The sequence below is a fragment of the Protomyctophum parallelum genome (assembly GCF_964188405.1).
Source record: "Protomyctophum parallelum genome assembly, chromosome: 23".
NCBI classification, from domain to species: Eukaryota; Metazoa; Chordata; class Actinopteri; order Myctophiformes; family Myctophidae; genus Protomyctophum; species Protomyctophum parallelum.
The window spans coordinates 22,522,662-22,544,478 of record NC_139715.1 but is presented as its reverse complement, the minus strand read 5'-3'; the positions used below and the strand labels follow the sequence as shown (position 1 = coordinate 22,544,478).

The window sequence follows — 21,817 nt, the reverse complement described above, 5'->3', positions numbered from 1 at the left end:
CCATAGTAAGTAGTAAAACAAGGACCTACTACAGAGTGGAAGACCACAATTGTGAGTCTGAAGAAATAATGGTGCAACATTGTACAATTTGTCACTAAAGCTGCAGCTTTGTTCTACAGCAATGATGAACAAAAGGATCAATGTTGTATCCGTTTTTCTTTCTAAGTGCTGCTTGCTAGTCTATGATTTGTTCTAGTAGTGCTATAGCCAAGATCATTTGATGAAAGATCATGGAGATCGGGGTGCCTTGTGCCCAATCTGTGTGGTGACGACGGTGTATCAACTTCTACTTAACCCATTCTGACCTGAGATCAGATTCTAAAAATGTCTTCTATGTCAGTCGCTCTTCGATTTTTCAAAAATAGCAGACCTACAAGCTATATGAGCTTGTAGATCTGCTATTTTTCAATAGCTAAAGCATGACATAATGCTAACACCAAAAGGGGTCCCCGCCCAAAATGGGTTAACTCAATGAGGTGCAATCTTTAACTTTCAATTTATAGTTTAAATTCTGGCATGACCTTCAAGCCTATCAACAAATGGCTTGTATTTATGTTTTAAGATCAATAAAGTAAAAGATTGCTCCTTTTTATATATATAATTCCAAGCATTTTGTGATGTGAACTGTGAACTGTTTGAGCAAAACACAACATTCGACATTAACTGTCGCCGTCTCCAAATTATTAAATAAATCAATACACACATTGTGACTTGCTCAAAAAGACCAGCATTATTAGTGAGGGAGTTATGGTACCATATATCTGTGATCATAAAGGCAGCCAAATAATGAGTATGGTTCCTGTTCTATCCAAGACGTGGTATATAACGATTATTATTTATTAGTAATTAGTGATTGTTATCATTTTAGAACTGCCGTTGGAGGGCATCTCGTGTATGGTTGTTCTAGCTATCAGACGGCTAGAGAGTGGGGAAAAAAGAGAGTGGACGGTATGGTCACACAGATTGACATTCTTACAGTAGAATATATCCCTTTAGAAGAATATTCATCCAATCCAAACTTTGCAGGTGCAAAAGCAACATGCATCTTTGATCTGGAGCAGCGGGCATCCAAATATGCACATGTTCACTGCAAAGCAACTGCATGTACACCAGAGGTGATTTCACAAAATGGTGGAGCTAGGCCAATTAGTGAAATCTTGCTGTGGTATTGCGTGTGTGTGTGCGTGTGCATGTGCATGTGTGTGTGCGTGTCAGAATGAAAGTCTGGTTACATCGCACACACATAGTCTCGCGTTGCCAGACGATCAGAGTTCTTTGCCTATAACGAAACGTCTGTTGACCTAAATTCAATGTTGGGGCTTGGGGCTTCCATTCACACCATCTTTCATAATGGTGCGGTAACATGATTGGTCTCCAAAGCAGCAGTATGGGGGTAGGTTTGTTATCAGCCGTTATTGTAGTAGGTACAGTAGATACTGTATGTCCGGTCGTCTGGCTACGTGAGACTACACGTCACGTGACTACAAGATCTTCATCAGAGCATACGTAGAAAGTCTTCTATAGGACCTGCTGATCCTGTTCTCCCTTCTACTGTCCACAGAACAAAGACCGACCGGATGGATTAAAAAAAACAATATTTTCCTTGTGAGGACACTCTCCACTCTCTGTCCCCCCTCTAGTCTACGATTAGTATTTAGCATTGTCCTGGCTAACTAGTTGCCTGTCCAGATTTCCTGGTCTGCGTCTCGCTGTTCGACAGGAGAGTAGCCCTGCGCTACCGCCTGAAGGAAACTAAGGCGTTTGGTCTTGGTTTGGCCATGGGGCGTGATGTCACCATTCTGGGAGGGGCTTGTGGGTGGCGGGAGGGCAGACAGGCATGACAGGCACCATACACAGGAAAAGACCTTTCTGGGTGATGAATTCTCAGGCAGGGGGAACTTTATACTATGATAAGAGATGCAGTTGACTGGATGTGTGCATTGGCGCATTTATGCACATAAGCGTGCACACACACACACACACACATACACGCAAACACAGAGACACAAACACATACAATACACATGAAAAACAGACGCACAGACAAAGACGCACAAACACAGAGATTGAGAAACACAAACGAGAGGAGAAAATAGGAGATGATCAACCAACAGCAAAAAAGCCGGTCAAGAAATGGACATAAGAGAACTGAACAAACTTGAATAGATGTAAATGATTTACCACATTACAAATAATACAATATATTTATACACCATGAAGCCAAAAGCAGAGGAATACATGCGACCGTAAATGTATGTTTTGCAATAGCAATCCAAATCTACAAAGTAACTAGTAACTAATGTTTTCTAATAATTGTAGTGGAGTGAATGTACTATATTTGGATCTGAGACGTAGTGGAGAGTAGAAGTACTCTAAGAGCTGGACATACAATATCCATCCAATACCTCAAAACTGTACTTGAAAATACACAACTATACATTACTTTCCACCGTGCTGCGTGCGTGCGCGCGCGGCATGCAGGGCCATGGACTCACCATTGTTGTCCATGGTGTGCGGCTCGGACTGCTTCTTGCCGATGTCGGCGAAGGAGCGCACGATGGGGATGCGGTTGGCGAGCTTCTTTTGGTTCTGGTGGTGGTGCTGCTTGAGCAGCGCCTCGCGGATCTTTCTGCGGGCGTCTGGGCCCACCGCGCCGCCAAGCGTCTCGTGTTGGTCCAGGACCATGTCTGGAAGGAGGAGGACAAGTTTGTGGAACAAGTGTACTCACATTTGTTTACCTAACTAAAATGCACCACGTCTCTGTGTGTCTGTCTGTACTGCATGCAATGCATGTAACTCGAGAACCGACACAAGTGTCAACACGTTCCACAGCCCCCACAGGGAGTGCAGTGCCCGGTGTTGAGTCGGTCGGACCGTGCACGGTTCTCCAGAACCGCCACAAAAGGCCTCTGCCCGGGCTCTGGACAGGGCCCCTGCCCAGGCTCCATATATGGAGCTGGCCTGTTCTGACATCACAACACTCCATATTTGGGCATTCTGGCCAAATATCGATGCTAACTTTGGCAAAGGGTGCACTGCATGAAGGGGCAGGGCTGAGCCCTCACTGACTTACCAATTTCAAATGGGACAGCCCTCAAGCCCTCGCAGACTTCACATGAACGTACACCTAAGTCAGTGAGGGCTCATTGAGTCAGCAAGGGAGCGGATTGGAATTGGGCCTAAGTAACATAATGTTACGACTGTTGTAACAGTTCAGCTTAGTCCAGGTTATCCTGGGTGAGCCCAACACAACGCACTAGCTCCCTCGCGAATATGGCTACAGGGCTAAGCATGGGAAACATATGGGCACACGTATGCCCCCGTTCCCAACCCAGCTGCTTATTTTGAGCTTGTTGGGTAACGTGGGTAAATTGTAACGTCAGCTGATGTTTTTGCTAGTCCGTCACGATGCCAATCGTGTTGACTTACTTATACGTATTTGTCCCTTTCTATGCTGTTAGTGGAACGAACGTATAATGGTCTGACAAAGATGGGAAATAAATGTTAAGCGTTAACAGCCACAAGGGCAGGTTGGGTTCCATTACATTAGGTTGCATTTGTACACTCAGGACTCTGCCACACATTTTCAGCTCGAGAGACCCAAAAAGATACATCTGGTGCCTCTCTGGAAATTATGAATTAGCCTACCATTAATCTACATTCTACAAGCTCACGACGGGTCAAATTGTTATGCTTTGTGAGCTCGTAGATCTGCTATTTTCAAATGATATTTTTTGGTTTGTTTTTGGTTTTAGGAAAACATTAAAAAGTGATATATAAATACCCACGACGACCCCATAAACACGGGGCGGCGGTGGCTCAGGGGTAGAGTGCCTGGATGGCAACCGTAAGGTTGCCAGTTCGAACCCGGGCTCCCCCAGAGTTACTGTCGAAGTGTCCTTGAGCAAGACACTGAACCCCTAATTGCTCCCGATGTGCTAGTTGGTGCCTTGCATGGTTTCCGGTGTATGAATGTGTGTGTGAATGGGTGAATGTAATGCACAATCTCTGCAAAGCGCCTTGGATAAAGGCGCTATATAAATGCACCATTTACCATTTATTTTACCATTTACGGGGTCAAAGAAATTGGTCCCGTCCCGTGCTTTGGGAGCCAGCGCTTTGAGGTGTGTATATACCTCTTACTGTAACGCTATATACATTCTATAAACTCTATAAGTCTCTTTAAACTCCATAAACTGCAGTACCTGCGATCTCCTCCAGGGAGTTGGCCCTCATGTCCAGCAGCACGGTGCCATTCATGATGCAGCTGCGCAGCTCAAACAGGCTGTGGAGAGACAGCGTGGCCACGTAGGGCTTACTCCACCTCTCTCCTCCGTCCTCTACGTCCTCCTCGAACTTCAACCACCTGCAAATGGAAGCACGCACAGACCAGTGTTGTTTTCGTCGAAAAACTAAAAGACAAAAAATGTTCGTCGACTACCTATTTTCACTGGCGAAAACTGAATGGAAACTAAATGAAAACTAATCCATGATGACTAAAACTAAGACTAAATGTATTGACAATTTCGTCAACAGATAAAAACTAGACTAAATGCTAGGAAGGGACTAGTGGACAAGAGATCCAGTATTAGGCATTTTACACTTGGTTGCATGCTGAAAATAGCTGATCTACAAGCTCACAAGCTTGTAGATCGGCTATTTTCAGCAAGTGTAAAAACACTCATTACGACAGCATCAAGGCCCGCCAAAATACATTTTAGTCGACTAAATCAACTGTAGATTTAGTCGACTAAAGTCTTATGACATTTAGTCGACTAAAACTAGACTAACACTAAGACATTCCAGGTGACTAAAATGTGACTAAAACTAAATGAAGTTTCAGTCCAAAGAGTATGACTAAACTAAAATAGAAATTTGCTGCCAAAAACAACACTGGCACAGACAGGCCCGGATGAACACTGGAACTTACTAGTGGAAGATTTAAGGGACATTTGACTTCAAGTCATGATACAGAGAAACCCTTTGGCATGGAAGTACCTTAGGGTCATAATAAAAGATTTATCCAAAGACACAAGCTGCATCACCCTTCATTTATGAAATATACACCTTTTTCAAAATGGCCGCCGACAATAACCCACTATTACACCATACCCCATATCTTTGCTTCTGTTAGAGCTATAATAATAATATTGGTGCCAAAGTATACATTTTTAGGGTCAAGGAATCCAATTAAATAGATTTCAAGAATTAAAAACCCAATAGTTTTCTCGTTACCATGACAACGGGGGTAAAATATGCACTTTTAATTCGAAAAAATACGTTTTAACAGGGTAACTTTACCCCCCCTCACCCACTAAAACTTTCATTTAGTTTCCTCTTTGGCATGGAAGTACCTTAGGGTCATAGGAAAAGATTTATCCAAAGACACAAGCTGCATCACCTTTCATTACTGAATTATACACCTTTTTCAAAATGGCCGCCACCATTTACAGCAATACAGCATAGCCCCTATCTTTGCTTCTGTTAGAGCTATAATAATAATATTGGTGCCAAAGTATACATTTTTAGGGTCAAGGAATCCAATTAAATAGATTTCAAGACCAACAAATCCAATTGTTTTCTCATTACCATGACAACGGGGGTAAAATATGAACATTTCATTCGAAACAATACGTTTTAACAGGGTAACTTTACCCCCCTTATCCACTAAAACCTTCATTTAGTATCCTCTTTGGCATGGAAGTACCTTAGGGTCATAGGAAAAGATGTATCCAAAGACACAAGCTGCATCACCTTTCATTTCTGAATTATACACCTTTTTCAAAATGGCCGCCACCATTTACAGCAATACAGCATAGCCCCTATCTTTGCTTCTGTTAGAGCTATAATAATAATATTGATGTCAAATTGTACATTTTTGGAGCCAAGTAATCAAATTCAATAGGTTTCAAGGCAAAATAAATAAAAACAAATAAAACAATCTCATTACAGGGGTAAAATATGCCATTTCATTCGAAAATATATGTTTTAATAGGTTAACTATCCAACCCTCACCCCTAAAACTTTTATTTAGTTTTCCTTTTGGCATGGAAGCGCCTTAGGGCAATTGGAAAAGACTTATCCAAAGAGACAGGTTGCATCACCCTTCATTTACGAAATATACACATTTTCAAAATGGCCGCCACCATTTACAACAATACAGCAGATCTAATATCTTTGCTTCTGTTATAAAATTTTGCTCATTTCCACTCATCATCATACATCATCAGCCAATCAGCTGAGCACATTCCGTGCTCATACATACACACGTACACACAAAGCTGTTCATATAGGAGTGCCGCTCAAAAAAACAATGTTTTTCTCATTACCATCACAATTGTGGTAAAATATGCACATAATTGGCCCAGGCCGTGGCGTAACGGTCTGGGCACCCGACTGGTAATCCAGTCGCAGTGTGCCGCGGGTTCGACTCCCGAGCCCGACACGGCCTTTACTGCATGTCTTCCCCCATCTCTCTCCCGTTTCCTGTCAGCCTACTGTCTGTCCCTTCAAAAAAATCAATAAAAGGCGTAAGCCGCAAAAAATATCTTAAAAAAAAATATATATATGCACATAATTAATCAAATAAGTCTCAACAAGGTGACATTAAATTTCACCCAGCATTGCACAATATAGTACCATGGCCTCAGATTTGGAGATGCTGATCCTCTTCCTATGGCCACCAAACACTCGACAACAATCTAATCCAGTGAGAGTTGAAGGTCTCGGACCGAATGTGCCATCAGGACCACATAATCTGCATAAAGCAGTGAAGCAACCCTTAGCTCCCCGAAGCGTATACCCTCTCCTCCACGGCTGCGTCTCGAGATCCTGTCCATGAATATCACAAACAGGATAGGTGACAATGCGCAGCCTTGGTGGAGGCCAACCCCCAGTCCCCACCACAAACAAATCTGACTTACTGCCCCACACACGGATACAGCTCTCGCTTTGGGTGTACAGAAATTGAATGGCCCTCAACAAGGACCCCCTCACCCCATATTCCTGCACCCTGCATCCACAAAACACATGTAGACCGGATAACATACTCCCAGGCCTTTTCCAGGATCTGTGCAAGAGTGAAGAGCTGGTCAGTTATTCCACGACAAGGATGGAATCCACCTTGCTCCTCTTGAATCTGAGGTTTGACTATCGGCCAGACCCTCCTTTCCAGTACCTTGGTGTAAACTTTGTCAGGGAGACTGAGCAATGAGATACCTCTAAAATTGGCACACACCCTTTGGTCCCCTTTCTTAAAGAATGGCACAACTGCAGTCTGCCACTCTTTAGGCACAGTACCAGACTTCCGCGCAATATTGAAAAGATCCATCCATCCATCTTCAACCGCTTATCCGTAGTCGGGTCACGGGGGCAACAGCCCACCAGAGAGCTACAGACTTCCCTCTCCAGAGCAACATTAGTAACTTCCAAGTGTTCCAAGGCCAATGAATGGCTGTGAATGAAAGGATCTCCTCCCAGTGGGACTTGCATCGAGGACCTCCCTATAGGGAGATGCCCGAAAGGCATCCTAACCAGATGCCCGAACCACCTAAGATGGCTCCTTTCCAGGCGAATAAGCATCGACTCTACTCTGAGTCTCTCGCGTGACTGAACTTCTCACCCTATCTGTCCCTATGTTGAAAAGATGTGTCAAGTGTCAACCAATCCCCTCAACACCCAGAGCCTTCAGCATTTCTCGACAGATCTCACCAACCTCTGGGGCTTTGCCACTGTGGAGTTGCCTAACTGGCTGCTTCCCGTCAGGCCTGCAACTGCCTGAGTCTCCCGGGATAACATATACTGACCATAACTGTTATGGTCAGCCCATAATTAGCACAGAAGTCCAATAAAAAGCCACCACTCGGGTTCAGATCAGGGAGATCATTCCTCCCAATCACGCCACTCCCAAGTGTCTGTCATTGCCCACATGTGCGTTGAAGACCCCCAGTAAGACTACGGAATCCCCCACAAGAAGTGCCCCATACAGGGCCCCATGTAAGGCACCTTGAAAATGCTGCATGCAGAGGCAGCTATACATGGCTCTCTGCAGATACTTGTCTCGTATACATTATGTGAATAGGATTTGCAACCCCATTGTCAGGGTATTGACCCTATGTACACTTTGAAGTTTACCATCATAGCTTTAACAGAAGCAAAGAATAAAGATCCATACCTTTGCTTCTGCTGTATTACTTCAAATGGTGGTGGCCATTTTTAAACGCATAATTTCAGAAATGAAGTGTTCTTATTTGTCTCTTTGAATAATGTCTTTCTTATTGCCCTATAAGGTACTTCCATACCAAAAGTAAAAGTAAATAATGTATTTTTTTAAATTAAATTTGCATATTTGTCCACCCGCTGTCATGGTAATTAGTGATTATTTATTTTTTGCATTGAAAACTACTCAATTTAATTCCTTTGTTGAAACCAATATTATAGCTCTAACAGAATTATATGAGCTATGTTGTATTGCTGTAAATGGCGGCAGACATTTTTTTAAATGCATATATTTCAGAAATGAAGAGTGATCTTATTTGTCTCTTCGAATAATTTCTTTGCATGTTACTTCCATGCCAAATGGAAAACTAAGTACAAGTTTTAGGGTGGTGGGGAGGGGGTGGAGGTTACCCTGTTAAAGCATGTTTCTTCTAATGAAATGATCATATTTTACCCCTGTTGTCATGGTAATGAGAAAACTTATTGGATTTTTTTGTCTTGAAACCTATTTAATTGGATTCCTTGACCCCATAAATGTACACTTTGACACCAATTTCATCATTTTAGCTCTAACAGAAACAAAGATATGGGCTATGCTGTATATGGCGGCGGCCATTTTTAAAAACACATGTATTTCAGAAATGAAGAGTGATGTTATTTGTCTCTTTGGATAATGTCATTTCTATGACCCTAAGGTACTTCCATGCAAGAGGTAAAACTGAATTAAAGTTTTAGGGGGTGAGGGGGTGGAAAGTTACACTGTTAAACGTATTTTCTTAATTACATTTGCAAATTTTAGCCCTATTGTCATGGTAACAAGAAAACATTTGGGGTTTTTAGACTTGAAATAGATTTATTGACCCCAAAAATGTACACTTTGACATAAATATTATTATTATAGCTCTAACAGAAGCAAAGATATGGGCTATGCTGTATTGCTGTAAATGGTGGCGGCCATTTTGAAAAACGTGTATATTTCAGAAATGAAAGGTGATGCAGCTTGTGTCTTTGGATGAATCTTTTCCTATGACCCTAAGGTACTTCCATGCCAAAGAGGAAACTAAATGAAAGTTTTAGTGGGTGAGGGGGGGTAAAGTTACCCTGTTAAAACGTATTTTTTCGAATGAAATGTGCATATTTGACCCCCGTTGTCATGGTATCGAGAAAACAATTGGATTTGTTTGTCTTGAAATCTATTTAATTGGATTCCTTGACCCTAAAAATGTATACTTTGGCACCAATATTATTATTATAGCTCTAACAGAAGCAAAGATACGGGCTATGCTGTATTGCTGTAAATGGTGGCGGCCATTTAGAAAAAGGTGTATAATTCAGAAATGAAAGGTGATGCAGCTTGTGTCTTTGGATAAATCTTTTCCTATGACCCTAAGGTACTTCCATGCCAAAGCAGTTCTCTGTATCATGACTTGAAGTTAACGGCAAAAAAATCGGCCTTAAATCTTCCACTATACTGGCGCTTAAGCCCCAGGGCCCGCAGCTTGCAGGGCCCTGTGCGAGACAATTAAACAAATAGGCACAGCCGTTGTGTCCGTCGAAACCGTATTTATAGCAGGTCACCGATTTCAATGTAACACACCACAGGAACCCCAGCTATAGTTTCTTAACCACTCGGTGGGAGGAGACTCAAAATCAGACCAGTCTGAAGTGAGTGGTGCTGTTGGTACTGTGGTGTACTGTACTGTACGTCGTAGTACTGTACTGTACGTCGTAGTACTGTAATATACTGTTCTTTGTAGTACTGTACTGTACCGTCGGGATTCACAATGATAATCATCGGGATTAATATCGATATACCGTCACATGCCTACTCTCTATCTTATATACATGTATACTCTTTTATAAATCAATTAAAAGTCGAAAAACCCAATGAAATAGAATTTCACTGTGGGATCACAAAGGTATACAGACACTAAATAGTCTCTGGAAAGTACACTCACATTTATATTTATTTTGTATTTTGAAAACCAGCAAAACTACGCCGCATCAAGGATTTTATTGGGTAGGCCGTAAAATTACTTTCAGGTAGTTATTATTCCGGTTGTGGTTTCCTGCCTGATGACTACAAATCAGTGACTACAACATCATGATCATGAACCCGAAAAGGAATGCTTCGCAGGCTAGTGGGTAGCCTAGCTGGCCATTTCCTTCCACTCTGAGTCCTCTCCCTCGCGGAGGCAGATCTGTGATACTTTGTGAACAGAGTGCATTGTGGGTAGTGTAGTGTACTGTGTACCTGGCCATTTCCTTCCACTCTGCGTCCTCTCCCTCGCGGAGGCAGATCTGTGATACTTTGTGAACAGAGTGCATTGTGGGTAGTGTAGTGTACTGTGTACCTGGCCGTTTCCTTCCACTCTGCGTCCTCTCCCTCCCGGAGACAGATCTGTGATACTTTGTGAACAGAGTGCATTGTGGGTACACTGTAGTGTACTGTGTACCTGGCCGTTTCCTTCCACTCTGCGTCTGCGTCCTCTCCCTCCCGGAGGCAGATCTGTGATACTTTGTGAACAGAGTGCATTGTGGGTAGTGTAGTGTACTGTGTACCTGGCCGTTTCCTTCCACTCTGCGTCCTCTCCCTCCCGGAGGCAGATCTCGTCCAGCTCTGTGAACAGGGCGTGGGGCATGTGCTCCTCGTCGCCATCCTCTGTCCCCAGGAGGAACTGCACCCGCTGGGCCGGTGTGTCTGCTGCAGACAGAGAAAAATGTATGCACACAAAGATGGCACAATGTTAGAACTAGTGAATTCTAGTGAATTTTACTAGGTGACTAGTTGCCTAGTATACTAGTCGACTAGTTGTTTAACTACCCATTATGTTAAAATAATATTTGTACATTTAAAAACTGTATACATTGGTGACTATAACTATAATCTAGCTGATCTTGAGGCCTACAAAAACGGGGAGAAAAAAACTTTCTTATCAACCAGTGACTAGTCAACTAGTACCAACAAGGTCAACTAGTCGACTAGTTGAATAGTTGAATAGTCGAATAGTTGCTTAAAGCCCTAGTTAGAACAACATCGCTCACAACAAACAAATCAAAACGTACACTTTAATTTAAGTGACATGGAAATGCTGTACAGCACATGGAGGCAAAAGTAAGTAAGTAGCCTTGCCGAGCCATGAGGCCCATAGGGCAGGAGCCTATCTCCTGTTTTGGGGCTAAGTCCCTGTGATATACTAGCGTCATGTCCAGGGGGTGTCCAACCCTTGATGCTGAGTGTCAAGCAGGGAGGCACTGGGTCCCATTTTTAGAGTCTTTGGTATGACCCGGCCGGGGATCGAACCCCGACCTCCCAGTCTCAGAGCGGACACTCTAACCACAAGGCCACTGAGCTGGTGGCAAAAGAGGTACTATAAATAATGAAGCGCTTTTCTTTACAGCACATGCAGTCTTTTGTGTACACAGAAAAAAAGAAGAAGATGACATTATGTAATGGTGCGTTCACACGGGCAGACGTCAAAGATACAGTCTACCATTCATTGTCGATGGAAGCGACGCAAAGACGCAGCGATGTGCGCAGCTGCTCCAAACGACACTCCCATTCGTCTTTGCGTGCGAACGCGACATATAGCGGTTATTAGTCATGTACCACTCGTGAAGATCGCAGAGAGGCAGGCGTGTATCCTCAGGTTCCCCTCAGCTTCGGTTCCCTATCCCTGCCACTGCCAGACTGCATGAGGTCAACTCTCCCCCTTCTCCGAACATTAATCAGCCACGCAATGTTGATTTTGGCAGCAAATTTCTATTTTAGTTTTAGTCATAGTCTCTTGAATAGTTTTCACTTAGTTTTAGTCACATTTTAGTCACCTGGAATGTTCTAGTGTTTAGTCTAGTTTTAGTCGACTAAATCAACTGTAGATTTAGTCGACAGGCCTTGATGTCATTGTAATGACATATTTTACACTTTGGTTGCATGGTGAAAATAGCAGATATACAATCTCACAACGCGTCACAGCGCAACGAGATTGTATATCTGCTATTTTCATCATGCAACCCAGCATAAAACTGGATCTCTTGTCCACTAGTCCCTTCCTAACATTTTAGTCTAGTTTTTATTTGTTGACGAAATTGTCAGTATATTTAGTCTTAGTTTTAGTCATCATAGGTTCGTTTTTATTTAGTTTTTATTTAGTTTTAGTCAGTGAAAAAAGGTAGTCGACGAACGTCTTAGTTTTAGTCGACGAAAACAACACTGCAGCCACGTACCCTGGAGCAAGGCACCTCTGGGTCCGAGCTGCTCTGTGGTCCCACAGTGGAGCTCATCTGAAGCTGGAGTTTCCCCTCAGGGGGGGATCAATAAAGTTCATGAAGTCATCTAAAAGCGTACCGCCGGCCGATGGGAAGTGGGGCATTGCAGAGGGAAGACACGCCATATTTACAGTAGCCCCGCTGGGCAGTGGTGTAAAGTAACTAAGTACATTTACTAAGTACTAAGTACTGTACTTAAGCACAATGTTGATGTATTTGTAGCCTACTTTATGAATATTTCCTCCTATCGCAGAGGCAAATATTGTAGGCCTACTTTTACTCTACTACATTTATTTGAAAACTTTAGTTACTAGTTTCTTTAATTATTATTACATTAACCTCTACAGCCCTATACATTTTGTTGACAGTGTTGTTTTTGGCAGCAGTTTAGTCATAGTCTTTGGACTGAAACTTCATTAGTCTAGTTCTAGTCACTAGTCTAGTTTTAGTCGACTAAATGTCATAAGATTTTAGTCGACTAAATCTACAGTTGATTTAGTCGACTAAAATGTATTTTGGTGGGTCTTGATGCCGTCGTAATGAGTGTTTTTACACTTGCTGAAAATAGCCGATCTACAAGCTCACAACACGTCGCGTTGCAACGCGTTGTGAGCTTGTAGATCTGCTATTTTCAGCATGCAACCAAGTGTAAAATGACTTATACTGGATCTCTTGTCCACTAGTCCCTTCCTAACATTCTAGTCTAGTTTTTATTTGTCGACGAAATTGTCAGTATATTTAGTCTTAGTTTTAGTCATCGTAGCTTAGTTTTCATTTGTTTTGGTCAGCGAAAATAGGTAGTCGACGAACATTTTTCGTCTTAGTTTTAGTCGACGAAAACAACACTGCTGTGGGAGGGGGATATTTAGCCCTGTGGGGGACTTACTGTGGGAGGGGGATATTTAGCCCTGTGGGGGACTTACTGTGGGAGGGGGATATTTAGCCCTGTGGGGGTCTTACTGTGGGAGGGGGATATTTAGCCCTGTGGGGGACTTACTGTGGGAGGGGGATATTTAGCCCTGTGGGGGTCTTACTGTGGGAGGGGGATATTTAGCCCTGTGGGGGACTAAGGGCCGATTCATACTCCTATTTTACCACTGTTTCGGCGCTGTAGTGCCGAAATGATTTCGGCTCGTCAGAAATTTTCAGTAGCATTTTCAGAGCCGACTTTAGGACGGTACCCGCCCCCCCCCGAACCTCAAATGACGTCAAATTGTAGGCTCTACAGCGCCGAACCGACTTTTATTCGGCTCTAAAATAGGAGTATGAATCGGCCCTTACTGTGGGAGGGGGATAATTAGCCCTGTGGGGGACTTACTGTGGGAGGGGGATATTTAGCCCTGTGGGGGACTTACTGTGGGAGGGGGATATTTAGCCCTGTGGGGGACTTACTGTGGGAGGGGGATATTTAGCCCTGTGGGGGACTTACTGTGGGAGGGGGATATTTAGCCCTGTGGGGGACTTACTGTGGGAGGGGGATATTTAGCCCTGTGGGGGACTTACTGTGGGAGGGGGATTCGTGTCCGTCTCCGTCCACTCCAGAGTCCCTCTCCTTGGAGCGCTTCCTGTGTCGGTGTCCGTGGTGGCGGCCGTGGTGACGGCGGTGCGACTTCCTGCCCAAGGGCACGTGGACGCCGATGTATAGCGTGCGGTGGCCTGCGGAGACAACAGGGACCATATGTGAGAAACAATTATGCTATATTTAAGAACTAAAATATCCATTTTACAACAGTGTGGGAGTCAGGGTTCTAAAAGATGACAGGGGTTTGTATGGAAGAGAGGGAGCGTGTGTTTGAATACAGCAACTGCATTTGCGTGTGTGTGTGTGTTTGTGTAAAAGAGAGTGTGAGAGTGAATGTTTTCTCATGACAAAAAAGCCCCATTGAATTGAATTGAGAGAGAGAGGGAGTGCAGTGCCAGGTATCGAGTCGGTCGGACCCACGGTTCTCCAGAACCACCACAAAAGGCTCTGGTCAGGCTCTGCCAGAGGCCAACTCCTTTCACCTGGACCAGGCTCTGCCAGTGGGCCTAATGAGGCCAAATCCTTTCACCTGGGCCAGGCTCTGCCAGTGGGCCTAATGAGGACAACTCCTTTCACCTGTGCAATTTCCAGCCTCTGCCTCAGCCAATTGAAGCTCAACCAATCAGGCTCTGCCAGTGGGCCGATTGCCAAGTACACTTTGCAGTCTTCACACACAGGCACATACACAGATCTCCATGTGGGACACCGGCTGACAGTTAAAACGGGTGCTATGACAACGTATATCATTAGGTTCCCAAGTAGGCCGGTGGCCGACGGGCACGGACAGGTCTAGTTGAATTTAATTGAGAGAGAGAGAGGACAGAGAGTGTAACGGCGGACGCCGTTACTATACCTAATGCAGATTCTAACACAATTCTACATGTATGGTATAATGTAAATAAGGACACAAATTGTAACAAATGCATTTATTGAAGTTAAGGGGGGGGTGCGGGCAGCTCAAGGTTATACAGGGGGGACACTGAGTTGTCGGTGATTCGTTGAAGTGGCGGATCTCATCATACACCTACAAATGAACAGATATAAGGCACATTAGTTTAGGAATAAAGAGGACAGCATACTTTCTAATTGACCAGTATAATGAGAAGACTTGTGAAGCAGGAATGTAAATCTCTGATGTCTAAACTTACCTCTGTTTACTCTCATCCTCCTCTCAGGGTGGTGTTCGGGCAAATGAGTTCCCTCCGGGTATAGGCACCCCTTTTATAGTTCCGGGAGGGACAGAGTGGGAAATGGATAGCATGGGGGATTGAGATGGACTATAATGAATGTAATCCTGTATGTGTTATGTATATATTTCTATGCTAACTACTAACTGTGAATAGGTATTGAGGGTGCATATACATGGAGTAAGTTTATATAAAATGGCATTGTGTGATTCTAAGAGTGGGGAATATTGTTATTGTTACCCGGGGAATGGTAGGTGCTAACCAGGTAATGGACTGCCCTATAAAAGGCAGGCAGTTGTCTTTAACCCGAGATATGACAGGTTGTCTTGCATATGACTGTCAAAGTGATTGAGAAACAATGGAGAAATAAAGCCTTATTGAAGGTGCCCTGGACTGGTCTCTATTCATTTGTTGCCTTGGCCGCTCGACACTCTCACAAAGAGAGAGACTGTGTGTATATATAATATAATATCTCAGTGTGTGTGTGTGTGTGTGTGTGTGTGTGTGTGTGTGTGTGTGTGTGTGTGTGTGTGTGTGTGTGTGTGTGTGTGTGTGTGTGTGTGTGTGTGTGTGTGTGTGTGTGTGTGTGTGTGTGTGTGCCACACTTTGCCCTATGGTGTGGGTAGTGTTTGCCGAGAATATAAGGCACATGTAGGAAGAACAGCCAAAAGTTGGAGAAAACTGTCAGACAGAGACCTTGGATGCAGAGAAGTCGGTTCTTTATTCACCTTTTCACAGACCATCAAAACTGAACGAAGGTATTTACACAGTAAACTGGGCAGGTTGGCCCTAGGTCCTCACACCTCTGCAGTCCTGCTTTGACTGCCTGGCAGTGGGAAGTCTCCCTACTTATAGGCTAAGCCCCTCCCACGGACCATACCAACCCTACATTGATTCCACAATTACCCCAGTTACTTCTCAATGTCCAGAGACATCAGAATTCACGTTACAAAATATTCAACCCATTATCTACACACAATGATAAATACTCCATCACAAACCCTCACACTGTTGGCATGTTCCCCACACCCCACAGCTGGTAGTTGCTCCCTACAATGGAGTCAACCAATTATCAATCAACTTGAATCAAGCATCAAACAATATATATAGTCCAATAACAAATGTAACTCTCTGCAACATAAACAATAATTCAGAGTTCAATTCAGTGTCAGTGGCACGGTGAACTGCCACAGTGTGTGTGTGTGTGTGTGTGTGTGTGTGCGTGCTGTACGTGCGTGCGTGCTGTACGTGCGTGCTGTGCATGCATGCGTGCATGAGTGTATGTGTGAACGTGCGTGTGTGCATGCGTGTATACGCATTGCCGTGTGTTCCGTGTTTGGACGCATGCATGCATGCGTGCAAACAATTGCGTGGGTGACTACATCCATGGGGCCATAGTACATGAAGGTAATGCAAACAGACTCTGGGCCCGCTGGGCTCCCGGCCTCGTGCCTTCTTTACCACAGAACTGTACTGTATGTACTACTTGTGCTACATACGAGTGGTTCCCCATGTCAAGGACCCCCAAATTGACACTAATTAGCCCTCAGGCCCCCATTTAAAAAGATATTCCAGGGACCCACCATAAGAGTAGATTTGTACGGCCCTAGCAGTGATTCTCAACTCGTTTAATTTCAAGGACCCTTGCTTCTAGTCCATTACATCTCAGATCCAAATAGTGTACTTTTACTCCACTTTAAAAGCATCGATATTTAAAAAAAATAGATGCCCCATTGGTCGCTGCCGTTCGTTTGGAGCCATGTGTGTCGATGGGAGGGCGGAATAATTTACACTGGGGGAGGAAGTATGCCGGAAGAGTGGAAGGCACGCTGCCACTCAAGTGACTACTGGCCAATCACAGCACATCTTTTCCAGGTCCTATCAGACCCAAACATGTGCTCTTTGACGCACACTCATGCTTCCGCGGTGCTTCGCAAGGAATCTCGGGATTATTTTGCACTCCCTTGAGCACATACGCTCCAGAGCCGAAAGGGGCGTCTACCTTTTTTTTATTATATTTTTATCCCAAGATTTTGTAATCCATTTTTCACCCCTGTGTCAATTATCTACTGTGATCCTGGGCTCTACACACCCTCCGCCAACCTGGGGGAACCTGACTAACACACTACATTTAACACACATCCACTCACTTACACTACTGGTCTTACTGACTAACACACTACATTTACCACACATCCACTCACTTACTGTACACTACTGGTCTTACTGACTAACACACTACATTTACCACACATCCACTCACTTACTGTACACTACTGGTCTTAGTGACTAACACTACATTTACCACACATCCACTCACTTACTGTACACTACTGGTCTTACTGACTAACACACTACATTTACCACACATCCACTCACTGACACTACTGATCTTACTGACAACACACTACATTTACCACACATCCACTCACTGACACTACTGATCTACTGACTAACACACTACATTTACCACACATCCACTCACTTACTGTACACTACTGATCTACTGACTAACACACTACATTTACCACACATCCACTCACTGACACTACTGGTCTTACTGACTAACACACTACATTTACCACACATCCACTCACTGACACTACTGGTCTTACTGACTAACGCACCTCATACTATTATTGTTTGATGCATATTTTGAGTTAATTTATGTTGTAAATAAGTACATAATTGTGTACACTTTTAAACAGCCGTGTGTCTTCCTCCTTTTGTTATGGCCTAAGAGCCAGGTCATAACAATTAGAAATTGGACATTCTACAGTACGTTTAGTTACTTTTGGTACTTTAAGTACATTTTGAAGCCAGTACTTTTGTACTTTTACTCAAGTGCAGTTTGAATTCAGGACTTTTACTTGAGTATTTCTGCATTGCAGTATTCATACTTTTACTTAAGTACAATAATTTGAGTACTTTTTCCACCACTGACGACCGGCGTAACGGGACACCAATGGATCCATACAGTACGTTGCTTCAGTTCAATTTAGGCTTGAGCGCATCCATTATTATATAGTCCCTGATGTCATGGAAGCTCTCTCTGTCTCTCTCTCTCTCTCTCTGGCATTCAATCTTTCAACGCTCAAATACATGCAGTCATGTGTGTGACCCAGAGAGTGCATGTACAGGACAGTATGTATCTGTATGTATGTGCACAATGCTTTAGTCACTAATGAATATGAAAAGGCTCAAGAAAGAGCGTGCGTGTGTGTGTGCGTGCGTGCGTGCGTGCGTGGAGAAGGGGGACGAGTGAAAGCGAGACAGACAGACAGACTGACAGAAGATTTTGATTTATAATCTTAGTCTGAAATTAAGTGCGGCCTAGTAGGCCTCGTCCGAGGCCTGCAAGGGTGGCCTGAGGCCTGACTGGTCAATAAAATAATGCTGAATTAACTAGCTTGTATTGGTAACTTTGACTGCCTCCCATTTAAAACCATAGATTTCACTGTGTAGTTTATGAATTGAACACATTAATAAAGTTCTCCGTTTCCAATTGTTGCGGATGACAGCGCAGTGTGAAGGCAAACGCAGCAAATTAAATATGCAAGAATCCCGCCCAGTCGCATCGAGTCTACCGTGTCATTCAAAAGCCCGATAGGGTTGCGTGCTCTAGTCTAGGTTTTTTTTGTCTATAAAAACTATTTTTTGTCGTGTTTCCCAAACAAAGACACACTGGCTTCTGCGCTGCACTATACGTGCGACACAACATGTATTTGAGAAACCCAGCCATTTAGTCTTAGCCTTAAAACAATGTTAATTTTGCCATAAGAATATTTAGTCTTTATTTAGTCTTCGTCCTATTTAGTCTTCAGAAATGGTTTAGTCTTCATCATCAGCGGTCGAGATCATGGATTTCACAATGCCACGCCAGACTTTCCGGTCCTTCATTGCCATCCTCAGTTCCTGCTTACTGATGCATGTGTCGTGTCCCTAGCTATGACATCAGGGAACGACAGTGTTCTACCTCTGATCTGCTTTGAGGCAGGATTCCAGAGAAAAGGGAAGATATAACCTCATGATCAGTTCTGTAGCAGTGGCCAGCAAACTGTGTTCTTCTGGATCGGACTAGTGAAGAAACACGGGGAAGGTTGCCGTATATTAGAGAAGTCGATGCGTGGCTCTTCCAGTCTTAGTTTAGTTTTAGTCGACAAAACCTCCAAAACCTTAGTCTTTTAGTCTTAGTCATCAACAAAATTAACACTGCAGACAGACAGTTTCTGCATGTGTTACAGGCTGCCAGACCATCAACTAAGAATGGTAACCACCAACATCCAAACAGCAGAGTGCTTGAGATGCCAGCATCATCTCACCAATGATGAGTAGAAGAGTATCACAACCCAAAAATCACAGCTCCCACAGTGTCTTATGCAAAGAATAAATCATATGCTAGGAAGAAAGAAATGAGGACTTATAGAGTGTTGTGTTTTATAATAATAATAATAATCAGAAGGGTTGACTTGGTGTCTGGTTGCTAGGGCCGAGCTTATACCAGCAGCCTCCGCACTTCTACAGACTACCCAGGGGGCAAACCACCCTTTTTTTAGGAAACCTGCATTTGCCATGACCTCAAAGGTTGTCCACCAGAAATAGTATCTATGACCCCGTAGGATCACAACCTATATGGACAACCCGGTAAATTTTTTGCTGGAAGTCCAATATGGCCGCCGCAATATTGGCCCCTATTAGTTATAATGGGGGGTGAATAGGGCAAAATTTTAAACCGAAACCAAAATCCACGAAACTTCTCAGGTTGATCAATGATATAAATATGAACATATTTTGTATTGAAGGTTTCCATGAAATTCAATATGGCCGCCACAATATTAGCACCCAGAAAATAGGTTTGGCTCTAACTTCTGAACCAGATGAGCTCGAAACGCAAAATCAGTGTCTATTTCATGTTTTCTGACCATGAGAGACTCAATGGAATAACAATTTTTTATTATTGGGTGTGTCTGGACCCTTATTGTGCATATTTACAAGATGGTGGCTACCCAAAATAGTGCTTTACCATGATTTCTACCATGATTGTTGACTGTTTTGAATATCGTCACCTTATTAAACTAATTGCCTAAGTCATTTTTTGCCAAATTGCCTTTTTGGCCTAAATCACCACCTGGTGATGCTGGCCACCTCTGGTAAAATCACCCGAGCCCTAATGTAAAAGGCCTTCCTGTTACACCCTATTAAAACAATGGCCTATGTCAAGAGGGAGACTTAGGCCATATTATTTTGCCTAAGTCATAATAAAATGTGACTTAGGCCATTTTAACACATCTTTCAAAATGGGAGTGAATGGGACTGAATGGGAGGTACTGTTACTATGGGACTGATAGAATGGGAGTGAATGGGACTGTATGGGAGTGAAAGGGAGGTACTGTTACTATGGGACTGATACTATGGGAGTGCATGGGAGGTACTGTTACTATGGGACTGATACTATGGGAGTGAATGGGAGTGAAAGGGAGGTACTGTTACTATGGGTAACAGTACCCGGCCAGGAGACAACCCACAGAGCCTAGTCCCTCCATGTGCCAGAAGTGTACCTCACAGCCTTGGCAGAGTAGTTCTGGAGTAGTTCCAACAGATTGTGTGCCCCTGGTTTTTCCCTAGTGGGACTGATTGAGGGTAGCTACTGGGACGTAAGTCTGGACTTGATCACTCCCGGCTGGGTCGCCTAAGTGATGGGTATGATGTTGAGAGATCCGAAACACCGTTGACCTCAGGATACATCACTGAGGATACGTCCCAGGTGCATCCATGCGATGTTTTTTAGTTATAGTTCTTCTATTTATATAGTGACTCATAGGAATAGACTATGTGACAACCAGGTATAGTCTGGTGACACCGGAGAGACGGGTGACAGCCGGAATGTAGACGGCACCCGGGTGAGCAGTATGGGTTAGTGCCCCAGCCTGTGTCCTCTGTGAGGATGAAGTCCAACAACCCTCGGTGAGGCCTTTGGGAGGGCCATGCAAGCAGCAAGCGGAACCACAGCACCATGACCCTGCGGAACCATTGCCCAATGCCCACCACTCCTGAATGAACTGTCTGGTGCTGGGACTCTGGTGCAACGCACAGGTCCTCGCTCTACTCCTGGTGAGAGCAGGAGTGGACCTGGTGAGATGTAGGAGGGGCCCGACCAGGAGACAACCCACAGAGCCTAGTCCCTCCATGTGCCAGAAGTGTACCTCCCATCCCTGGCAGAGTAGTTCTGGAGTAGTTCCAACGGATTGTGTGCCGCTGGTTTTTCCCTAGTGGGACTGATTGAGGGTAGCTACTGGGACGTAATTCGGGACTTGATCAACCCCGGCTGGGTCGCCTGAGTGAGGGGTATGATGTTGAGAGATCCGAAACCCCGTTGACCTCAGGATACATCACTGAGGATACGTCCCAGGTGCATCCATGCAACGTTTTTTAGTTATGGGACTGATACTATGGGAGTGCATGGGACTGAATGGGAGTGAATGGGAGGTACTGTATGGGACTGATACTATGGGACTGAATGGGAGTGAAAGGGAGGTACTGTTACTATATGACTGATACTATGGGAGTGAATGGGAGTTACTGATACTATGGGACTGAATGGGAGTGAAAGGGAGGTACTGTT

The 21,817-nt window shown here is 44.0% G+C and overlaps 1 protein-coding gene across 2 annotated transcripts in view; it reads right to left on the bottom strand.

Annotated features, from left to right (window-relative positions):
* LOC310854368 (sodium-driven chloride bicarbonate exchanger-like) overlaps positions 1-21,817 on the bottom strand; it is a 93,715-nt gene that overhangs the window by 37,378 nt on the left and 34,520 nt on the right. Inside the window, exons 4-7 of one of the 2 annotated variants that reach the window (XM_083758968.1) lie at positions 13,990-14,142; positions 10,780-10,921; positions 4,206-4,366; positions 2,496-2,687 (exon numbers count right to left, since the gene is read on the bottom strand). In XM_083758968.1, the coding sequence (XP_083615094.1) occupies positions 2,496-2,687; positions 4,206-4,366; positions 10,780-10,921; positions 13,990-14,142 (648 nt within the window). Of the gene's footprint in view, positions 1-2,495; positions 2,688-4,205; positions 4,367-10,571; positions 10,602-10,779; positions 10,922-13,989; positions 14,143-21,817 lie in introns of those variants that run through there. The other variant, XM_083758969.1, reaches the window with a different exon arrangement.